The sequence below is a fragment of the Thamnophis sirtalis genome, unplaced genomic scaffold, assembly GCF_051295495.1.
Source record: "Thamnophis sirtalis isolate CommonGarterSnake01/CBP01778 unplaced genomic scaffold, rThaSir2_p1.2 scaffold_10, whole genome shotgun sequence".
Classification (NCBI taxonomy): domain Eukaryota; kingdom Metazoa; phylum Chordata; class Lepidosauria; order Squamata; family Natricidae; genus Thamnophis; species Thamnophis sirtalis.
Window position 1 is genome coordinate 52823699 of NW_028261390.1, and position 24702 is coordinate 52848400.

The 24702-nt window shown below is 39.5% G+C and overlaps 1 protein-coding gene across 2 annotated transcripts; it reads left to right on the plus strand.

Annotated features, from left to right (window-relative positions):
* The first annotated feature begins 8886 nt into the window (after positions 1-8886).
* On the plus strand, positions 8887-23558 carry MFAP3L (microfibril associated protein 3 like). Of its 2 annotated transcripts, none has more exons than XM_014066645.2 (3): positions 8887-9097; positions 16070-16462; positions 20685-23558. In XM_014066645.2, exons 2-3 carry the CDS (start codon positions 16192-16194, stop codon positions 21545-21547), a joined length of 1134 nt encoding a protein of 377 aa, XP_013922120.2. In that variant the 5' UTR covers positions 8887-9097; positions 16070-16191; the 3' UTR covers positions 21548-23558. The 2 variants fall into 2 exon arrangements, with proteins under 2 accessions (XP_013922120.2, XP_013922118.2); XM_014066643.2 differs by having other exon boundaries at positions 8891-9097; positions 20682-23558.
* Positions 23559-24702: the final 1144 nt, after the last annotated feature.

The window sequence follows — 24702 nt, forward strand, 5'->3', positions numbered from 1 at the left end:
ATGTCCATCTGGGTTCAGTTCCAAGTGGGAAGAAAGACACTGGAAACATGGAGACTGTTTGGAAAGATGGTTTAATGGTGGACAGAACCACATGGTATGAGGTTCTGGGTAGCTGACTACATAGAATGGAGAGTGAGATATATTTATACCCTCTGTTGGGCTTCGCACTTGCTTTCTGTTCCTGTGGCAAGAAATGTATCCTGGTTTTCAGACTCCCATGGGGCCATACAGGGGTAACTTTGTAGGTTGTCTTGAGTCCCCGGCTTGGTTGAATCTTGTTGGGTGATTACATTAATTTTCTCAGGTGTCCTGGTGGGATGGATAAAGGGCTGATCCTATTATATCCTGAGGGTGAAGGTCTTTTGTGTTGTAGATAAGCTGGTCCAGTCTTTCTGGGGTTATTAACAAATGTGGGGCTACTTTCCAAGAGCATGTTTCTCCTTTTCTCATGCAGGGAGGTATAATATTGTTTTTAATTTTCATAGAATATTTCATTCTTCTAGGAGAGGGGTGGATACTAACTTTCTATACTCTCATGAGGATTCTTTTTTAACTATTATGCTTTCTTCTCTAGGCTTAACTAATTGATAATTCCTAAAGACGGAATATTGCTATAGATTAAAAATAAGCAGATAATATGGTGGTATTGAAGAAGAAAAGATAATTTCTTCTCCAAGTTACTTCTGTTATTCAGTATGCCAGTAGAGCTCACTCTATCATAACTAGCATCAATTGACCTATTCATGTTAATGGCTGCAGTCAACTTCACAATCACTTAAATCCTCTGGCATTAAGCCATTCCTGGGTGCAACATGATACAAAAAGGTGTAAGTTCTCTGATGTCTTAGAAATCCTGCATTGCAAGACAAGATTGCCAGGCACCAACAGCTGCCAGATGGGTGTAAACATCTGCAAGATGGCAGACAAAGTATTCCAATTAAATTCCTGTCCTTTTTTGTGTGTGCATGATACTAAAACATACAAGTGAAGTGACACTTAGATTACAATACTATGCCCAGTACCACCACACACATGGACCTTGCTGCTCCAAAGCAAGCCACACACACACAAGAGAGAGGAATTGTGTCTGAGTAAGCAAGTATTGACTCCTGGTAACTGCCGGGATTAATTTTTGCAGCTTTCTTGACCACATTTTGAGGTTTACCTTGGCATTTACCTAGGATGGAGTGAACAAAACTAGTTCAAGGTCACTCTGCTGGTTATGCTCCTTACCATCTATTTAACATTTCAAGGCTCTTCATAACTATCAGCAACTAGCATTTGTTCTGAATTGAAAGCAATTTCATTTGCATTTCTATTGTATATGAATCTATCATTCCCTCAGCTTGTCCTTGCAAAAAAAAAATGGATTGAAGAGACTATTGAAACTAAGTTAAAAATCTGTTAAATGGGACTAAAATAAATTTTATGACCCAATCAAAAACTATTATGAAACGTGGTATCAAAATCAATCAAATTGATTTTATTGGAGACACTACTTTCTGTACTCTCTATCCTAAAGCTAAACAAGTTAAAACTTACGTACATGCTCCCCTCCCCTAATATAACAGACAATAGTGAGTCTGTAGTGACTTTTCACAGGTTAGCAAGACTGTTCCAGAGTATGCAATGGGAGAGAGAGTTAATTTCAGTCATTCAGATGAGGGTTTTTTAACAAATAAAACAATAATAGCGTTTATTTATACACGGTTTGATTTTTTTAAACTTTTTTTCTAGGCTTTATGTATTTACTATGTTTTAGGATCATGGATTTTTAGGTGACACCCTTTTATATGAACAGAATTCAGGCCTACCACATCTGTCTAATTGCTTTAATGCAGGCCTGTCAAACTGGCCACCCATGGGCTGGATACGGCCTGCACAGGCCACGCCTACCCCAGTTTCGCAAAGGCAAATAACATCCTGATATTTCACAATACAGCCTGCAATGCAATTGGGTTTGATACTCCTTATTTAATAACTTTTGCTTTAACTAAAAATAGATTGCCATATTTAATGTTTCAGGTGGCAATTCTATTTACAAAACTCCATTCTAGAAAATTCCTTGGCAGGGAAAATTCATTCTAGCCATTTTGCCTTTGAACTTCCAGCCAAAACCAAGCTTTTTCCATATGACAATATTATTTGCAACCTCTTTTATCCAGGTTATGCAAAGCCACTTTCCCTAATAAGTCTTTCTACTTAGCTGCAACTTCTCCTCCCAAGTCTTCACCCACTAACTGCTTCTTTATTTATACTAAAATGGGACGTGCAAAAATGGGATACAAAGTGCAGGGGGGTGGGTGGAGAGAAGCAATTCAACATGTGGAGTCTAACCAGTTGCACAACCAATGGAAGGTTAATCTCAATTCTCTTTGGAACTATTGCTTCCTGAGTACCTTCTTAAATGCTCCTTTAGTATGTACTAATTAGAGGCATGTGAAAATGGGATGCAAAGCACGGACAGATAAAACATCCAAATTGAGGCAGACTTCTGGAATAAAATCCTCCCCATTCTTGCTGAGATGCCCCAAATAAGGGATGTTTTTCCTGGTGATGCATTGAATTGTGACTGTTGAAAAGCCAGAGAAGAAAATCAATTCATTCTATACCAAGGAGAAAATTTACCAAACGGGACCAGATTATTGGCAATCACTTGGAACAGAACCAAGAGAGGCAGGATGCAATATTGGCAATACTGATAGTGACATTTATGTAAGCATTGTTTCATGAGGATTCCAGGATAGATTTTTCTTGGAAATATCTTCATAAGTCAGTGGTATAGTTACTTACTTTCACTTGGTTTGTTTCTGTTACATTTTATTATCTTTCATGTGAAATTATTACATTTCTCTCAATTATAATGTCAGGGTTCCAAATAACATCCAAAATTAAATCAGATTCCAAGGCAAAGTATTGCTCAAAGTTCCAATTTATTAAGAGGGTTAACCCTAACTTGCAGAATTCCCACCGAATGGGTAAGATATTCTGGAAGTTGAAGTCCACATATCTTAAAGTTGCCAAACAGCAATTTGAAAAACACCAATTTAAATAAAAAAATTCTTTAAAAATTATATAAAAGTTAGAGAATTAATGTTATCTGTCCTAATGGTCTGTGAATCTAAGTCTAATTGGTTCACTGAAGAAAATGGTTATTTGTCACATTTGCTTCCAACAAAGTGCTTCATGAGTGTATCATTTATTTAAACTGGTTTGCTTATCCTATTCAAAACAACCAGCCTTTACCTGTCATTTTCTTGCCATGGATTTTGTCAGATTATATGAAATAGAATGAAAATATTATTCTATTTTATGATAATACTGAATTAAAGAATGTTTGCATTTTAAATGCATCTTTTTTTCTAAGGATCCAACAAATTGGAAGAAGCTGAGTAAGAAATGGATATCAACTCTGAAGCAAACCTGGCTGAAACCATCTTGTGCTGCCTCATAGTTGCCATGAAGCCTGAGAGGGAGAAGAGAGGGAGGAAGTAGATAGCCCAGCTGACAGTCGAAAGTTTTATATTATTATCTTATTCTACTATACCAAAGAGAGTCAGAAGTCAACACATTTTCTTTCTTTTTTCCTTCTTTTCTACAATCTTCCTTCTCTTTTCACTTCCCTGTTTTTGTATTTTTTTTTATTTTATATTATAAACTAATAAAAAAGGAGAGAGAAAAAGAATTACGTACATTAGGGACAGCAGAGTCATGATGCTGCCATTTTTGAAGAAATGGCTAAACAACTACAAACTGGAATTTACAAAAAAAAACAACCTTTCATTTGAACTATTGTAAAATGGTACTTCTATTCAGTAAATAATTAATCGGATCCCAACTTTCTGAGGTTTCATTATGCCATTGTTTTTTCTAAATTTAATTGTACTGTGATCAGATTTTTTTTTTTTGTTATTTAGATGATGTAAATGTTTTTTTTCAAAGCATGCTGACTGTACAATTTTGAAAAGCTTGTATTTTATTTGTCAAGTTTCATTACAGTATTAAAAGGGACTTTCACAATTATATACAATAGCTTCACCGGCAGATGGCAGAACAACTTCATTAAACAAGTTTCTATAATCAATGCCAGTCAATTGCCATTCTTAATAATTAGTACATTTCAAAAAACGTTTTCATGAAGTTGTCCTGCCACCTCGTGGTGAAAATATATATTTGATGTATAATTGTTTATTAAAACTATTTAATAAGGATCTTACGAAAGTGTAAACTGATATGATTTTGACCATATAACAGGTGGATTGCTGCCGGTTTGGCCCGGATCAGGTGAAGTGGTAGTAGCGGCAGTGAGAGGCTCTGCCCATCCGCCCAGACGCTTCTGTGCATGCGCAGAAGCGTCGTGCATGAGCAAACCTGTAGGAAAAAAATTAGAAACCCACCACTGCTGTATAATTATATGTTGTTTTGAATAAACTGCCTCAAACAATGTCCAAACAGCTTTAATATCAGTTCTGATAATTGCTGGCACAGACAAAACAAAATAAAGCAAAAATATATTCTAGTATTTGCATGGGGTTTTTAAAATGCAGTGGGGGGAAATGAAATAATTAATGACTTTCTTCAGTTTCTTAATGTTTCTCATAATAATATATAAGCATCTCAATTGTACATGAAAGAGAAGGATAAAATAGAATCAATCTTTGTTGTATTACTATGCTTCCAGTGATCTGCAGCATGGATTTATTGAGATGCCTAAAATAAATAAGTAAAGCCCTCAGATAAGGATATAAATCTTAAAATATGATAGAATAATTAGGTCCAGGGGAGATATTTAGGAAAAGGCTAAAGGGAATAAGAAAATCTGGGGAAAAACATGGCTGGATCCAAACTGCAACTTAGGGGTAAATGTGCAGTGGAATCATGCACTACTTCAGCTGTTTGTTTGTTTTTATTCCTATAGAGCAGGACTTCCTCCACAGGGAAGACCTGGTTAGCTCCAAACTCCAACCATTATTTTCATACAAAATATTTTTGTGAAACCAAAAATGCACTGAATGTATATGCACTATTTTTCCTACTAATTTAGTATCCACCCGCCTTGGAATCCTTACTTAATTGTCACTGACTGTTTTGCCAAATGGCATCATGCCTCTCTTGGGTTTCTTCCAAGTCTGGAATCTGGTCCTTTCCCCCTTGGTATTGACTGTGTGTTGGTTTTCTCCTTTGGCTTTTCTACAGCCTCAACTCAATGCATCACCCGCCAGCAGGAAAAACACCCCTTATTTAGGATATCTCAGCAGGAGTGGGGAGGATTTGACTCCAGGAGTCTACCTCAATTTCATTGGCTTGTCAGTCTCCCCTTTGCATCCCATTTTTTCCTCTCCAAATTAGTATAAAATAATGAAGCTTTTAGAAAGATGGCACTCAGGAAGAAATAGCTCCAAAGAGAATTGAGATTAATGTTCCATTGATTCTGCAACTAGTTATATGCTATAGCAGGGATGTCAAAATCAAGGGTGCTTAAAATTGGCCCATGGGGCTGGCCTGGAAATAGCAACGGGATGGCCCACAGTGTCTCTGCCATCCAAAACAGGGTATGTGCACCCCCATGCCCCATTTTGGCCGGCAGGGTGTTGGAGGAAGTGGTCAAGGCCAAAAATAGGGCATGGTGGGGCTGTGCACAGGTCCCCCATGCCTGGTTTAGGCTGGCAGGATGCTGGAGGCCATCCGGGCCAAAAACATGGCAACAGGTCCCCCATGCCTGATTTTGGCCACCAGGATGCTTTACGAGGCTGTCAAGGCCAAAAACCGGGCACAGGAGGAGTATGGGATCCCCAGCCCCACCCGTTTTGGCCAGCAGGGTGCTGCAGGAGGCTGTTCAGGCTGAAAATGGGGAGCAGGATGCCACGTAAGTTCCCCATGCTCCATTTTCAGCCTGGATGGCCTTCCAGGCTGCAAATGGTGCACAGGGAACGCCCATGGCATCCCATGCCCTGTTTTGGCTGGCAGGGTGCTTCAGGAAGCCATCCTGACTGAAAACAAGGCAAGGGGAGAATGTGCAGGGCCCCCACCCCCCACACCCAGTTTTGGCTGGCAGGGTACATCCTAAAATGGGGCAAAAAGTCACAACTGTCTCACTTAGCAACAGAAATTTTGGGTTCCACCACAAAACCGCGTTCGACTAAAGCGCGCTCGACGAAACCGCGTAGCTGATGTCATCACAGCACGACAACAGCGCGGAGAAAAAAGCACGCTGTAAACGCTAAACCTAAAATTAACCCCTAAACCTAATCCTAAACCTAACCCTAAACCTAACCCTTAACCTAACCCTAAACCTAACCCTTAACCTAACGCTAAACCTAACCCTTAACCTAACGCTAAACCTAATCCTAACCCTTAACCTAACCCTAAACCTAACCCTAACCCTTAACCTAACCCTAAACCTAACCCTAACCCTTAACCTAACCCTAAACCTAATCCTAAACCTAACCCTAAACCTAACCCTAAACCTAACCCTTACCTTAACTTGAATCGGCTTGCTTTCAAAGCGCTATTTAAAGCGCCCTTCTTTCTCCGCGCTCGCTGTTGTCGCCCTGATGATGACGTCAGCGACGCGGTTTAATCGGGCGCGCTTTAGTCGAGCGCGGTTTTGTCGTGCCACGAAATTTTGAACTCAATTGTGTTTGTAAGTCAAGGACTACCTATAAAATGACTGATAGAGAATAGAATAAAAGGACATATGAACATATCTGGGGAAACAACAGTTCAGAATCAATAATAACAGTGGTGAGGTAATAAGATAACAACTGTGCACCAAGAAATGTATATGATGATAAAATAGATTAGTTAACAATAAAATGATGTTTGCAACAATGTACCCAACGTTCAAAACAACTGAATACTTTTATTCTGTAATATGATACATCTCAGTATTGGAACAGTAATTCTTAAACAAGAAATTCAGAAGTTAAATTACAATGATAATGGAGTTAAATGATTTTAGTTAGACAATATTTTAAAGTACTGATACAACATTCTTCATTAGGAAAATCTTTCAGGGCATCTCATTTAAAGATTGAAAAAAAATCTACCACACAAAAATAATATTTTGCACACAGAATTAAAAATAAAGCATTAAAAGGCTTTTAAAACCAATGATTATTAAAATTAACACAGTTAAATTTCATTTTAGAAAGCTTGGAACAAATTCAAATGTACTTTAAAAATACCATAACATTACACATTGAAGTGGAACTGTTCGCAGAGGACATAGTACAGGTGAGATGCCAAAACTAAGCAACTAAAAATAATGATGCATTGTATTAATTCAGCCCCTGGTGTTTACATGGGACATATTTAAATGTATTATGGCATATTAGGGGGGGGACGGGTACATGCACATGGGTGTGTGGCATGGAGGGGCTGTTGCGCAGGTGTGCACATGCTTTCGGCATGCGACAAGAAAAAGGTTAGCCATCACTGCCCTACAACATTTCTGACAAATGGCAGTCCAGTCTCTTCTTGTAAGCTTCCAGGGATGAAGCTCTCACCACTTCTGTAGGCAAGCTGTTCCATTGGTTGATTGTTCTCACTGTCAGGAAATTTCTCCTGACTGATCAAGGAGAGGTTGAATCTGTCCTTGATCAATTGCCATCCATCATTCCTTGTCTGGCTTTCGGATGCTTTAGAAAATAGCCTGATCCTCTCCTCTCTGTGGCAGCCCCTCTTTAAATTACTTAGCCTATGATGAAGATAATGAAGGTGAGGATAATGCACCAACAAGTCCTTGTCAACTCTTAGAGCTCACATATTTTTCCCTGACATCTATTCCTGACCGGGAGTTTCAGATCTTCTAATGGTGCACCCACAGCTACTGTAATTGAATCTATTCATCTGATCCTCAATTTCTTTTTTTTTTATTGAAAGTTTTAATAAAAGTTTTACAAATATATACCTCCCCTTCCCCCCAAACCCAATTCCCCCCCCCCAACCCCCTAGAGCAAATACAGGGTATAAACATCAACATCCATATTCTAAAATAAGCTAACAGATTTTAACATCATCCCTCACTTGTACTTTAATTCCCCTTTTGTAAAGCTAACTTTAAGCAAATTGTATCCTTCCTTGCTCATTCACTCATAAGATATCTGAAATTTCTTAGTCCCGTATTTATTCTGAATATAGTCAATCCATCTTCTCCATTCCAGCTTGTATTTCTCATCTGAATGGTCCTTAAAATATGCTGATATTTTAGCCATCTCTGCTAAGTTTGTTACTTTTAGTGTCCATTCTTGAATAGTAGGTAATTTTTCCTTCTTCCAGTACTGCGCCACCAATAGTCTTGCTATCTGGTCCTCAATTTCAATATAGATTTACTTTGACCTTTTTTTCTCTAATCCCTTCTCTCCAGCTTTGAGTATTATAGCAAATGATAAACTTCGGACAGAAACTCAACACCGCATACCCGATTTACTCTTAATTGTGAAGAACTAAAATATTGGAAGCAACAGAACGATCACTGAAGCAAATGGAAAAGATAGGCGCAAACTCGCCTCTGCTGCATATAAAGCAAATGCGTAACAGCCGAATGACCCTATACAGGTACATTTTAAAATGCCTCTATCTTATCTTATGATCCATCTAGTAATAGCGCGGCGCTGCATATTAGATGCCCTCTCCTCTGCGCCCTATCGGAGGGGAAAGAAAATTCCCCAGGGGTTAAGCCTCCCCCGCCTTCTTCACTCCCGTATCTAAACACTGATGTGACCTTCGTTGGGTACGGAAAAAAAGAAGCAAAGGACAACTCACGAGCAGTTCCACAGCAGCCTGGCTCAACAGCGAGCATGCTCAGTGCCTCTCTGACCTACTTGTGCAAGCGGAGTCCGGGCAGCTCAGGCTGCAGCTTTGCTGGGAGCGCGCGGAAGAAAAGCGCAAGCCAGCAGGGACTGCGGCGGCAGCGGCAGAAACACGAGTAAAGGGGTGCAACACCCTGAGGTCCCCGGGAAAGCAAAGTCCTCCTGCACCTGCTGGGGCTGCAAAACCCGAAATTACCTGGAAGTAGCTTTCAAATTTGCCTAAGCGGCAGCTCTAAGGAAAGCTGTGGACAAGAAGACTCAACGGCCAACGAAGCTGCCTCTCGGTAAACATTTCTGTCCGGTTTATCTCCATCCCTACTAGGAATCGCCGAACGCCCTGGCATTGGGCAATGCAGACAAGGCGCCCCACGCTAGGAGGAGGGGTTCAAGACAGTCAGGAGGGAGAAAGAGAGCCTTCGCCTCTTTTTCAACTATCCCTGATAGATTCGACCAGCAAAGGTAGTGGTGGGTGGCAACAAGAGAGGTATAAAGGGCGATATTGCAGAGAAAGGTAGCGATGGCTCTTTGGTGGCTTCTTGTGTAGCAACTTCTGCGGGCGCAGCGCCCAAATCCATGGCTTGTGTTAAAGAAGAACTGAGGCGGTTTGCGCGTTTGGAATTTGGTCAGCGTTTAAACCATTAGGCATAAGTTATCTATTATTTTCCTTTTGTTCTGCCCACTTTCCTAGAGCGAAGTTTGGCTGGCCTCATCTGACTCTTGACTAGACTTGTGAGGCGTTTTGCTTTCAGAGACTTAATGAGAATGGAAAATGAGAAGAAAAATATCCGGGGCTGGCATAGGAACACATGAGTTGATACTTCTGTGAAAAGATTATAAGACAAGAACCCTGTTAGTCTGTAGGAAAGGGCTGCAGAGGATGGGCAAAATATTTTCTCCTTAATCTTAGCCATATACTGTGTCTAAAGAAAACTTGTTTCCCATCCAGAAAGCTTGAGGAGAGGAGGTACTTGCTTCCATCTATTGCAGAGCTACAATCCCCCAAAATCTGAAATAGTTTGTGAATGTTAGGAGTTGTAGTTCAACAACATCTGAAGTGCAAGAGATTCTATGTGGCTGTTTTAGGATAATAAAAATGCCAATAGAAGTTCAGGTTTGAACTTGGGATCCTTGCCTCTCTCTGGGTTTTGTAGTTTTCTTGCAGACCTTTCATTACCAAACTAGGTAACGTCATCAGAGCTAGAGGGATTACGATTCAGAGATCACCAAGAACCCCACAATATTAAAAGTAGAATGCAATGGGACTCTAAAGACAGGCAGATCAGCAACTGAGAGACTGCTTTAGATTGGACTTCTTTTCTATTGATAGACATGGGAAAGGAGGGAGCGTCTCAACTTCTGCTGACCCACTCTGGCTCTGACGCTTTCCAGGAGAACAAAGCTTTAGATTGCCTTGTCCTTGCTACTTGTTGTTTTGGGAAAGGGTCTCCAGTTTAACAGTCCTAGAGCTTGCAGAAACAGGGCCATGGGGTGATATCTATGCTGGAATTAAATACATGGAAAAAATAATAGCAAGTGTATTTGAACTGGTGTCAGTGTTTTCACTTGGGGAAAAAACTGAATAAATATGATAACTATTGAGGTTGGCCAGGTATCCATACTTATTGAGACCAAGGCAAATTTATTTGATTAAGTGCAGGTAATCATTGACGTACCACCACAATTGGGATCAGAATTTCTTTTGATAAGCACGGCAGTTAAGTGAGTCATGCCTCATTTTATGACCTTTTTCTCATGATCGTTAAGCAAATCTCTGTAGTTGTTAAATGAATGATGTGGTCATTAAGTGAATTCCCCCATTAAGTGATTTTACTTGTCTAAACCAGCTGGGAAGGTCACAAATGGGGATCATTTGTGGTGACCCTGGGATGCTGCAACCGTTGTAAATACACACCCATTAGCAAGTACCCAAATTTTGATCATGTGATTGTGTAGATGGTGCTATAGCCATAAGTGTGAGGAATATTTGTATGTTACTTTTTTCAGTGCCATTATAACTTTGAACAGTATCTAAATGAATGATTGTAAGTTGAGGACTACCTGTATGGAAGAAAAATAAGTGCAAATAAGGCCAGTCACACATCCCTCAGTATCAAGTATGAAAGCGTACCTAAAAGCACATTATGCTTCACAATTTTGCTCTTTGTTTTACCACTGTACATTTGCCCTGGTACAATTGGTTGCCAAAAACTGTAGGTGGCTAAAACTTGTTTCACAACTAAAAGAGACAGCTGGCATTCTTAGCACAATTTAGTAAGAGCAGAATGTCATTCGCCTGACTACGCTCAGTAGGTTGTATATTTATTTTGAGATGATTAATCAATTTTCATTCTTTTTTAAAAAAAGATTTTTATTAACAAACATGTAAAATACACACACACAAAAGTTAGACGTACACAGGGGTAGGTTTCAACCGGTTCGCGGCGGTCCCTGCAAACCGGTTGGTCGGCGAACCCGGAAGTAAGTAACTTCCAGGAACGGCGAAGGGCGCACCCGCCCGCCCACAATCCTTACCCGGTTTTGACAAGTTCTGCGCTTCCACGCATGCGCGAGACGCATACAGCGCCTGCGCGATCCTTCAGGAGCAGCTGGAGCATTGCACAGACGCTAGTATGCATGCGTGCACCGCGCGCGTGCACGAGGACGACGCCGGCCCCGTTTCAACCAAACCGGTTGGAACGGGGCGAGAAACCCACCCCTGGACGTACACCACATTTATACAATACAGTACGAACAGGAACTTCCTGTTTTTTATAATAGCAATCATCAATCAATACCGCTCACCTTATATTATTTCCCCTTCTATTGTATTTCATTTAGATTTCACCATTCTTAACCCTCTTATTTTACTCATAACTATTATTTTTGAGTTTTGTTATATTCTTTCATTGATTTTTGTTTCTTTCCTCCATCCACCTATACCATGTATCCCATATCTGGTAGAATTCTGATTCTTCCTTTCCCTGGATTTCCTTAGTTAGTTTATCCATTTCGGCACAATCCATAATCTTTCTTATTATTTCATCTTCGCTTGAGGTTAATTTGTTTTTCCATTTCTGGCCGTAATTATATTTCTGCCGCCGTAATTATATGTAGTATTAAATACTGGATTTTATTTTTGTATTTCACAGACATAATTCCTAATTTTAAAAAAAACTATAAGAATTTCCATTCTTATATTTGCCTTACTTCATAAACATTGTGCCTTGGATCCTTCTCAGAAAGTTTCTCCGCACATGCTGCTTCTTCTCCTTGCAAGCACCTGTTTCTCCTAGATAGGAGAATAATTGCTCCTGAGATTATGGGACTGGACTAGGATAGGAGAGTTGTTTAGGAAAGGGAAACAAAGCTTAATATCCATGAAATTTCCTAAATTAACTTATCTTGGAAACCAAGCTGTCATAATAAATAATTGTAATGTAAATAAGAGTAAAATGACATCTAAAGGGGGAAGCCTTAATGTAATACACAGTAAAGTTCTCAAAATATATATATTTTTAAATGGGATTTGATGATAAACCTCAAAGCAGGGTTCTGGAGCAAAAGTATTTAAGGAAAGAGTTTCAGAAAAGAGAAACAACTGCACAGTTCTATACATGGAAAATTGATTTAGGGTATTTCCCATCCTTTTGTTCCTGGTATTTTATTTAAACTGGACTTTCAAAGTTTGAACCTGGGAACTTAAACTTTCCTACAGGTAAAAGTTGTGGGTGCTCCATCACTGGAGGTTTTAAAGAAGAGATTGGACAGCCATTTGTCTGGAATGATATAGGGTCTCCCCCTTTTATAGGGGGTTGGACTAGAAGACTTTCAAGGTCCCTTCCGATTCTGTTATCTGAAGATTGGGAAAAGCTGTTCCAGTTACTATGTCTTATCAAATTTAAAATGCTCAAATGATTAAAAAACATTAAAAAGCATAATTTCTCTCCAATACTTTAGTGGCAAAACACATGCAGAGATTCCATTATGCCACCTAAACCTCTGCAGAACCTCAGAATGGTCTGCCTAGCATGCCAAGGACATACTTAAGAGTAGCATTATATTATATTAAAGAGTATAAAGAGCGCCCTAACCAGAATTAGAGAAAAAAGGCTTCCATGCTGAGTGTGGCTTGCTTGGAGAAAGAAGTGAGCTTTGACTGATCTTTGTGTAGAAATGAAGCATTGAAAACAGATGAAGCAAAAAGCTGGGGGTGGGGAGAACGGGGAAGAAGATAGGAAGTATTCTATTAATAGGCTGATTTTCCCCTACTTTCTGTACAATAAGAAGGATTTAAGTGCTTTGATTATTTTATATGTATGTGTGACTCAGACACTGCTGCTGAGAAGAAAAAGCTGCACTCACAATCATCATAGTCTTGGGTATTCCTGTGAGTTAAACAAATATCTAATAAAGAGATACAGCTGTTTCCAGCTTTGTACACTAAACCTGGAAACGTGGTTTGCTTGTCTAACCCTAACCCTAAACATGAGTGTGAATAAATCCAGATGATTTATGCAGTTATAGTATTGACAAAACCTATAAGACATTTATAAAAAAAAGTATAACAAATCAGTTAAATTGGCATAAAATAAGGTTTTAGTCAAATAAAATTGAAACAAAAACATTTCACTTTTCTTGCATACAGTTGTTCCTGTTTAACACAAATTTCATAAACAACCCTTTTTCAAAGATCTCCCTATACAGATATTTAACAGATTAACAGAGTTGGAAGAGACCTTATAGGTCAAATTTCTCCACATGCTCCAGGTTTTCTGGTTGTCTGACATCTTAACAAAACAACATATTATACTATGATTTTTATTTCTAAGACTGCCTCTGACTCCCAATGAACGCCATAAATCCAGTGCTTTATTTGGAAGTATCTCACCTGTCCAGAACAGTACAGAACCAGATGGAGCAGATGATAAACTATTCTGGATCATCCATATTGGATTAAAAAATGTCCATCAGCATTAAAGGACAGAGAAGCAATATAGGTTCTCCTCGATTTACAACCACAATTGAGCCCAAAATGTCTGTTGCTAAGTCAAGACATTTTTAGGTAAATTTTGCCCCATTTTATGATCTGTCTTGCCATATTTGTTAAGTGACTCACCTCAGTTGTTAATTTAGTAACAGAGTTGTTAAGTGAATCTGGTTTCCTTGTTGATTTTCGTTGTCAGAAGGTTGCAAAAGGAGATTACATAACCCTAGGACCAGAGGTGGGTTGCTCCCAGTACACACCAGTACGGGCGTACCATTAGCGGAAATTGGCCAGCCGTTTGCAGACTGGTAGCAGCAGCAGCCTGGCCATGCCCCTGTACCAGTATGGTCCCCTGGCCTGCCTCCATTTGCTCCCCCCGCCAGCCTGGTCGCGGCTCACTTGCTCTCTCATCCTGCCCACCCACTTCCCTTGCCCATCCAGCTGGTGGCAGTGGCAGCGGCGCCAGTCATGGCTGAGAGCTTTCTTTACCAGCCAGCTGCCGAAAAGTTCTCCCTTTTAAAAGCCTCCAGTGATGGAGCATTAGGATCCAAACCACACTTTAACCAACCAACCAACCAACTGGGCCTTAGTTTGGAACCAGAAGAAGAAAGAACCAGTGAATGGCTGCGCCCAGGCGGGAGGGATGTTGGGAGGGCTGTGGGGGTAGGAGTTTGAAGGTCTCTGAGTGAGTGCTGGGCAAACAGGTTACGTTTGTGGACTGGTAGCAGGAGCAGCAGCCTGGCCATGCTCCTGTACCAGTACAGACCCCTGGCCTGCTTCCACGCGCTCCCCCCGCCAGGCCCTGGGATGTTCAGCAGCCCACGTGCTGCTGCCATGTGACTGCTCTGGGGGTGCACAGCGTCCGGCTGGAGCGGTGGGGCTGCCCCAGAAGGTTTCCGCCAACCAGGAACGATTGCCAGGAGAAAGCCAACTGCAGCCGGCAATGGGACGCAAAGGAGCAGCTGTCCAACAGAGCCGGGAGGATCACAAGGTCGGTGGGGGGCAGGGAGGTTGCACGGACAAATTTTCACCAACTGGAACGGATGTGTGTGTGTATGTAAGAGAGGGTGGGAGACAGAGAGAAGGAAGGAAGGAGAGAGAGAAAGAAAGAAAGAAAGAAAGAAAGAAAGAAAGAAAGAAAGAAAGAAAGAAAGAAAGAAAGAAAGAAAGAAAACATTTTGAAACCCACCACTGCCCAGGACACTGCAATTGTCATAAATATGAGTCAGTTGCCAAGCTTCTGAATTTTGATCACATGACCATGGGGATGCTGCAATCATTATAAGTGTGAAAAACTGTCATAAGTCACTTTTTTCTGTGCCTTTATAACTTTGAATGGTCACTAAAGAACTATTGTAAATTGAGGACAGTTCAAGGAAAGAAATACTATTAAGGTCATCTAAACAGGCCATTGGATTTTCTAGCCAATAAACCCTGCCAACTGAGATCTCTTTAACTGGCAAAGACACACACCAAACCAGGGATATTTTATATGCAAAGCAGGACTTTAACTTTGAATTAATGTTCCCTGCCCTATTCTCTCATATGCCTTCACTGAGAATTATGCTGACTAACAAGCCACTTACTCTTACTTTTAAACAACAGAAGTGGGGTGACACTGAGTTCTTTTTGTACGATTGTCAACTGCAAACTATGTAAGGATAGTCTTTGAAATATATGCAATATTTAACTCATTTCCAATGGAAAGTGCTTTGTTTAAATAGATGTTTGCTAAAATGTTGTCCAAATAAAAAACCATGTAAAGATTCTATTTGAAATACATGCTAAACCCTTAGTTACATTGTGTCATGTATACAAAATGTTTGCCTTCGTATTATATGTATATTATTGCTTTTTTTCATCTAGCATAACCTGAGGCATTTTTAGAGATGCATTTTGGGATAAATAGATTAGTTAAGAACATTAATTTCTGTTTCATTAATCCTTATTCCTATACGATGATAGTGATATGAACTCACCCCACCCCAAAAAATACATTTTTGTTTTGCTTATATATCAGAAACAGTTTCTGATATTTTTTAAAATTAAAATCACTGAACAAAACAGTGTTTTTATGTCATTGAAATTATATCAAACAATACACAAAGAAAAAAAAACAATATCAGGAGTTGTGATAGCAGTAAGATTGAAGTTAAACTTTTGAAACAATGACTTCTGAGATAGATTATTAGTTTAAATCAAAATTGCTTTAACTACTTCTGCTACATCTATTTGTATTTTTTTTATTGCTATAACTTGTTTTATTTTGCAGGTCTAGATTTTGTTTGCTTTTGAAATTTGATGGATCAAATTTGATGGGCTACTGCAACCTGGTATGTTTCCCAGTTCCAGGTCCACTAACTCTAATTGGCAGATATATTTGAACAGGCGAAGATGTTCAAGAGCCACCTTTTTATGTACTACTGGACCATCTTTCATGTTTTCAATTTATTAGCAGTATGGACAACTGCTGAAGATGTCATTAATAGCACTTTAAATCACACAGACCTGCTGGCAGGATCTGTACCTATGGTAATCTACAGTCTTGACCATATTATAGTCAAGGAAGGTTATAGTGCCTTGATTGACTGCAACGTTCAAGGTTATCCAGAACCAGAGTACAAGTGGTACAGCTCAAATGGCCATTTGGTGAAAGAAGATGGAGGTACAGTTTTCAGATGTTTTTCTATGCATCCTATGCAAACATACTGTCTTCATGTTATATTGTCTTAAAAGCACCAACGGTTGTAAATTTGTTTTTCTCTATTTACTCAAGATAAATGAGTAAAAGGTAAATAAATGCAAAGTATTAATTATACTTGATAGATTGAGGCAACTACCAATTCTACCCAGCAGAAAGATTCTTTTTCTAAACTTAATGTGGATATTTTACAGAATGCTGATGGAGCTGAGAAACTTGTATCTATAACTACATGTAAGATATGTATATGTTCATTAACCATTTATAGTCATAAATCATAAATCTACATACCACGAGTGACTTATACCACACCACACTTGTCAACTCACTCAGATTAGGGCCAGTCTTTAATCCCAATCATGTTGATTCTGGCTATTGCTGTTACTTCTCTTGCTTTTTTAAAAACAATTCATCTGTGATGTCATGATTAGTAACAGAGTTTAACTTCCTAATGCACACCACATCTTCAGAAACATCATTTTTTGTTAAGGGAAGAATTATAGCCATCCTACCCATTGCAGTGTTGATCCTGATTATTCTACCCATATTCCATTGCACTTGGAAAGAGGACATGTGGAAGAAAAACATTCTTGTAGATTCCTGCTCATGGACTCATGGGAAGTAGCTGGCAGGATTAATAGCACACGATTTGCTGTAACTGCTATATCCATTTCTTCAAAAGTCAAACAAGGAACTATCTGGAATTTGGAAAATCAGATATTACAAAAAAGCATATGAGCTTTTGAGTGCTTTGCTTCAGTTGGAATGATACTGCTGGATTCTTCAGAACATCCCAAATCTAGATAATTTGCTGGGATGGTTTGCTTTAAGCATCAGTATACATCAAGTGGGAGTAATGGTGAGAAATCATGCCTATCACAACACAATATGAATTGGAGATTATCTTTGGTTGTATGGATATGTAGGGAGTGTTAGCATTCCGAGTAGCACATCCACCAAAAGCAGAACTCCAAGGCAGGTAGATTCTTCAAAGAACAGGTTTATTGGCTACATCATATCACACCACTAGTGAAAACCAATTCTAAAAGTTCCCATGGTTTTTCCCTTAACTTAAAAGAACAATTAATTCCCGCCCCAGTTGTCCCGGTCACATTGTCCAATGACAGACTGCTTGGTCACTCCACTCCTCCTTCAACTGCTATCTGTTGGGATGACCTTGGTTCCCACAAGAAAACTTTTTGTTTTGACTGGTATCCAGTCTATCTACTCCCCCGCCCCCTCATAGCAACTATGAAGCAGCAAAACATGGCTTCAGCCACGTTCACTTCAGAGTTGACAGGAAGATTTTTTTGTGAAAATGACAGCCCCACAGCGCCCCCCCCCCTGAAGCAAATGTTCTTTGCCCACTATCCTTTCTTAGATTGGCAGAAAATTATTCCAGCATGCATTTAACTGTACTGAATGCCATTTCCTGTTTAGCCTCTGTGGTATGTCTTCTGAGTCACATTCAGTGATCATGCCCCAAATATGCAAGGTATGTTAATAAAACAATTGTTTGATTTCCCCAGTTCAACCCCTTCCCCTGCCCGGGGAGATGCAGAAATATGGTTCCCAACAGGTGGTCCGCCTTTCTTTACTATTTTGCCAAACATACAGAATGGCCTTTTTCCAAGCTATTTCTTCCCTTCCTTGAAATGTTTATCAAGGCAAGGAGAAACCAAAGATGCAAATTTCATCCAAGACTTTGAATGATAATAAAACATTGATCAGCAGTTCAGCCTTGTTTTGACAACGGAATTGGCATTCTTTTTCAAAATTCCAGTTCTGATACTCTAAACCAAAACAAGCCAGAAGAACAACTGAACAGTCAAGCTAGTGAGCTGCATGTCTTCAAAATCAGGGTTGCAGGGTTTTGAGAAAACCGGTTCTCCTGTGTACAGAGTTGTGCCTCTGTCTCTATTAGCTATTCTGCAGGCTTCAGGGAACTGCAGGTATGGGAGCAATTGGCATCTGTATCCAGTATTTCTTCAGCCAAAGAAAGAGCCAGACCCAGGGAGAGGACACGCATGTACAGCTTAAAAGGGTTAACCTTAAGTGTACAATGCATTAGAGCAGTGTTTCTCAACCTTGGCAACTTGAAGATGTCTGGACCTCAACTCCCAGAATTCCCCAGCCAGCATTCACAGCCCTTGAAGAGCATTCGGAGACTTCAGCTTGTCCAGAATGCAGCTGCGTGAGCGATCGTGGGTGCACCTCGGTTCACCCACGTAACACCTATCCTCCGCGAGCTGCACTGGCTGCCTATTGGTCTTCGGATACGCTTCAAGGCGCTAGTCGTCACTGATAAAGCCCTTCATGGTATTGGACCTGGGTACTTGAGAGACCGCCTGCTGCCAATTACCTCCAATAGACCGATCAGATCCCACAGATTAGGCCTCCTCCGAATTCCATCCGCCGGCCAATGCCAACTGGCGACTACCCGGAGGAGAGCCTTCTCTGTGGCTGCTCCGACCCTCTGGAACGAGCTCCCCGTGGAGATTCGAACCCTCACCACCCTCCATGCCTTCCGCAAAGCCCTTAAAACCTGGCTGTTCCGACAGGCCTGGGGCTAAAGAGCTTTTGCCCCCCCCCCCAAATGGTATGGTTGTTGTGTGCTTTTAAATTGTATATTGTTCTGTTTGTCTTTTTTATCCCTTATCTGTATCCCCTTCCCTGACTTGGATTGTGAGCTGCCCTGAGTCCCCTTCGGGGAAAAGGGTGGCATATAAATGCAATAAGTTCAATTCAATTCAATTCAAGTTGCCAAGGTTGAGAAACACTGCATTAGAGTCTGCTGTGGACAAAAGAGGCTGCAAAGTCACCCAGTTTTAGGTACTTGAAACTACCATGTGTGTCTGCTAGCTTAAAGTGGGAAACACTATTTGGCTATTTGTTCATGGGCTTAAGGTGAGGTACAGGCAACCTCAATAAATGTAGCAAAATAAAATGGTTGCAGGACATATTCGTATTTGAGTTAGTTACAAGTGAGGAAAAGCAGAAAGACTGGCCTTCTTGTTTAGGCATGCCCCTCAATTGCTTTTCTGATATAGTTCTCCTAGCCCAGTTCTCTTTGGCCTTGGAAGTTTTCAACAAGTATACAAGCTAAATAGTATATAAAAATAGAAAAAGCTTCATCCAGAAAGTTAAATATGTGACATATGCAGCCAAAACTAGGAAAGATTCTAATCTAAAATTACGAAGAGCTGCTCTCAGAGCTGTGACCAATACATAACAAAATGGACGAATAGTGAGATAATCCCTTGGGTACTCCAAGCATTAGAAATAAAATTCCGAGGTTTACTTGTGTCAGGTAGCTATGAGACTCAAAATAGACAATAGGGGTTTAGGCAACCAAGTAATCTGACCTGTTATACTAGAAGGAAATCTCTTGCTTAAACATTAAATAGCTCATTCCTCAAAACTCTTCCGTCTTGTTATACCTGTATTGTTACAAAATAAATTTAAGCATCTTTGTGAAATATATGTGCAATAAAATACTGATTTAATTGGACAAGTCCAGAAATACATCAAAGTTCTTTTTTACATGTCCTTAATTTATAGGAACAGATTACTTTTTTGCTTATATTCCAATCATTTGCAATCTCTTGCCTGCACAAAAGTAACCATAATATTTCTTGGGATTATATTAGTTTAAAATCATTGGAAATGTGTGCAAGATAATTACAGAATGATTTAAGGGATAATTTTGCTTGGGAACATACACAGTTTTACAATCTAGCGATATCATAGAGAGCCAAGGTGGCGCAGTGGTTAAATGCAGCACTGCAGGCTACTGCTAGATCAGCAGGTCAGCGGTTCAAATCTCACCGGCTCAGGGTTGACTCAGCCTTCCATCCTTCCGAGGTGGGTAAAATGAGGACCCAGATTGTTGGGGGCAATATGCTGACTCTCTGTAAACCGCTTAGAGAGGCCTGAAAGGCCTATGAAGCGGTATATAAGTCTACTGCTATTGCTATCATAGGGCATTCTATGGCAATCTTGGACAAGCAGATCTAATTAATGGCCAAGACTTCAAGTTCCTTAACAGCAGTTATTCCAGAATATTGTAGATGCATTATAAGATGTCTTTGAATCAATTACTTGAATGTATTGTGATATTTCCTAAATGATGATGAGAAAAAATATGGATACATTTTACTAATTAATTCTGGCTTCTTTCCAGCAGGAAAATGGATTCTCAATAGCGGGCAACTAAATATTACCAGTGTGTTATTTGAAGATCGAGGAAAATACACATGTGTTGCTGCTAACATCTATGGCAAAGTGAATAATACTGTCACCCTGAGGGTTGTATTTACCGCTGGAGACATGGGGATCTACTACATGATTGTATGTCTTGTAGCATTTACCATTGTTTTGATCTTAAATATTACGAGACTATGCATGATGAGTAGCCACTTGAAAAAGACTGAGAAAGCGATCAATGATTTTTTTCGGACAGAAGGAGCTGAAAAACTGCAAAAAGCTTTTGAGATTGCTAAGCGCATCCCGATAATCACCTCAGCAAAAACTCTTGAGCTTGCCAAAGTAACCCAGTTTAAGACAATGGAGTTTGCCCGCTACATTGAGGAACTAGCTAGAAGTGTTCCCCTACCCCCTCTTATAATGAATTGTAGGACTATCATGGAAGAAATCATGGAAGTAGTCGGATTAGAGGAACAAGGCCATAAATTTGTAAGGCAATCAGCCGTGGGGCAAGGGATCATGGACCCTGATGAAATGTACGTGGTTTCCAGTCCCCTAAAGCGTAGTGATTCTCTTGCCGCTGATTCAGATGCATCTTCTTTGCATGAACCACCACTCAAGATTGCTATAAAAGTCTCAGTTCATCAGTTAACTAAGAAGGACTCTATTGATCACCTCACACACGATAGTATAGATGTAGAAATCAAAGAAGAGAAAGAAGTTGCTCAGGTACAGACGGAACCTAGTGACCTGGGCTTGGACCCTTCAACTGAACTCAGCTCAACTGAGACAATTGTGGGAAGTGGCAAGGACACATGTACTATTTATGAAACCCATTTATGATCATTTATCAGCAAATGTGTACTGATAAAAATAGTATAAAATGAAGTGGCAGAGTTGATAAGCCTTATTTGAACACCATAATAACAAAAACATCTCTATGGATTTCTTGATACATTCTTCCTCATTATATACTGTGCAGTATATTTAGCTGGGACACCTGATATAATTTCTATGACACTAATATTTAATTACTTTTTTGATCCAGGGAAATTTTAATTAACATTGTTTTAGCTCACAAAACACCTCAGAACGTGGATTAGGATTCTGCTGCTTCCAAGAACATCTAGAAATTGTGTTTATCACTTAGAAATAAGATCTTAAAATTCTCACTCAGAACATTCAATTTCAGAGCAGAGATGTTGAAGTCAGGGGAGCTCTTGGTAACATCTTTATTAGCAATATACTATAATACCTAATGCTACATTACATAAACCCCAAAAAATCTGTATTTTTCATTTTGTTCTATCAATTACACCCTTGTGTACTTTCCTAAATTCAAATATTGAACATGAAAAACATTTTTGTAGCCAAACTAAAGCATTGTCCTACATTTAATTCATCTGATAGTTTATATTTAAAACAGTATATCTTTGGGTTTTTAAAATTTAATAGAAGAAAGTAATGATTTTCTTCACAAACTGGATAATTGGCTACTTTCTTTCGCAAGACAATAACTGGTCTCTAGGCAGAAAGTCTCAAGATAGTTACCCATTATCCCAATTACAAGCACAAAATGTGAGTCACCAAAACTCTACATCACTGAGTTGAAGGCCTGCCTACAAGCAAAGATAGGAAAGAAAAAGAATTAAAGCACATCAAGGAAGCCCTCAGAACCTGTGGCTATCCCAAGTAGGCCTTCATCAAATCTCAAAAAAGACCCTACAGGAGCTCCTTTATAACAGACAATTAAGAGAACAGTAAACGAAGCAACATTGTCATTGCATACATTTCAGAAATATCGGAAAAGCTCAGGAGGATCTTCAACCAACACAACATACACTTCAAATGCAAAAATACTCTAAGGCAGAAGTTTGTCTACCCCCAAGGATAAAACACCCAAACACAAACTTAGCAAATGTTATATGCAGTGAACCATGTGCAGATATGTACATTGGGGAAACAAAACAACTATTTCATAAACGCATGGCACGTTATAGGGAGAACAAACCCATCAGGCTTCAGCAGTCCATCTGCATTTAGAAGACAAAATGACTTTTGAAGACAGCAAAGTCCGCATTTTGGATAGAGGACCTCTGGTTTGAAAGAGGGGTCAAAGAGGCCATCTATGTCAAAATTGAACAGCCCTCTCTCAACAGAGGGGGAGAGAGATGGCATCATCTATCTACAGTCTACAACACAGTCCTTTCAACAGTTCCAAGAAGGCTCCACACCCATTTGCACCATTCAGTTGACCATGATGACACATAAACTTCAGGTGGCCTTAACGACTCTCTAAAAGAGTGCAAATGACCAGCTGTCTGCAAGGAGTATAAGTCCTTCCATTCCCTATCATCCAGTCACAGTTGAAAAAGGTTCTTGGTTGAGAAATGAAACATCTTCAAAGAAAAACCAGAAAGTCCTATTGCTTCTTGAAAAACCACCTTTGGGACAACCATGGCCTGGATGATTGAGAATCCCCATAGACATTTAATTCAAATTGTATTAAGCAAGCAGAATTAAGCAAGCAGAATTATTCTTCAGAATATCCATGCCATATGATGATGATATGCAAAAAAGGAAACTGATCCGTATGCATCAGATATATATATTTTTTATAGCTGTAAACTAGACCAAGCAATCACAAGGAGACGACAGTGGTTCAAAGAGGTGTGCGTGTGCATGTGTGTGGACACACATACACAGCTGCTGTAGTATATCGCATTACACTTTATCTACTACTCTTCATGTGGCATACCAAATAAGGGGAACTCTGACCACATTTGCATCTGATCATCCTAATTTCTGCAGGAATCTCATTTCAATATAATAAAATGTGACTTTGTATTGCTATTATTATTATGATAGAATATGCAATGAAAAGCTATAGGAAAATTTGCTTCTGTATGTCAACAAGAAACTGAAGATCTGCATAAAAAGCTGCCCTGAATGATGGCTCTCAACTAGTAATATCTGCATCTGATGAAATAGCTTCACTGCATGAATAGGTGTTTACAAGTTACATAGCTGTAACTCTGCAATTACAATTACAAGTTACATAGCTGTAACTCTGGGATGACAGTGATTGGGTTTGTGCCTTACTCATTATAATATATAATTTAGATTCAGAAATTTGCTAGGATACGGGCAGGCAACTTAGTGCTGCAGTAATAAGCAATAATTGCTAGTGTACAGGGAGACATCTCATTAAAACTCCACCAGGTATTATTTCCCAGGCATCCCCACAAAACAGGTTTTCTGACATCTTTATATAGCAATTCAATTATTAATAGGCTTTACTATGAGCTTATGTAACCATGTTTGTGATTCTTAAATGTTCATGTTTTTATTGTGGTTGAAGGGATTACTCTCCCTTTAAAAACAGAAGCATGCCCTGGCTGGATTAAACCAAAGGCCACCTAATTCTTGCAGTAGCCCATTCAATGACACATTCAATGAGCCCATTCCAGTCTCCTTCTCTACTCTTTTACCTTACCAACTGGTATTTAGAGTGCCTTGATGCTTCAGAATCTAAACCACCATATGGTACACTTATTCTGAAAAGGAGCAGAGTGACTGAATTTATCTAATCCCATTAGATTTGAATTTACTTCATTTATATAGGCTAAAAACATTCTTATAATTTCCTCCTCATTTCTACCCATTTTTGTTGTAAATCATTTAAGATTGACTAAATATAAGGGGACACAGGGTAGAAAAACTGAGACTTACTCTCTCTTCTTTTTGCCTGTTCTTAAGTATTCCTACCTGAAAGACCCACATTTCTTGAAAATCATTCAAAAAATAAGTAATTACCAAGCATGAATGAACAAATCAAACAAATAACTACCATAGCTTTTGAAAAATAAGGAATCAGAATAAGAATATTATTTATTGGCCAAGTATGATTGGACACACAAGGAATTTGTCTCAGGTGCATTAGCTCTCAGTGTGCATACAAACAACAAAGTGGTAAATCATAGATTATAAATCATAAG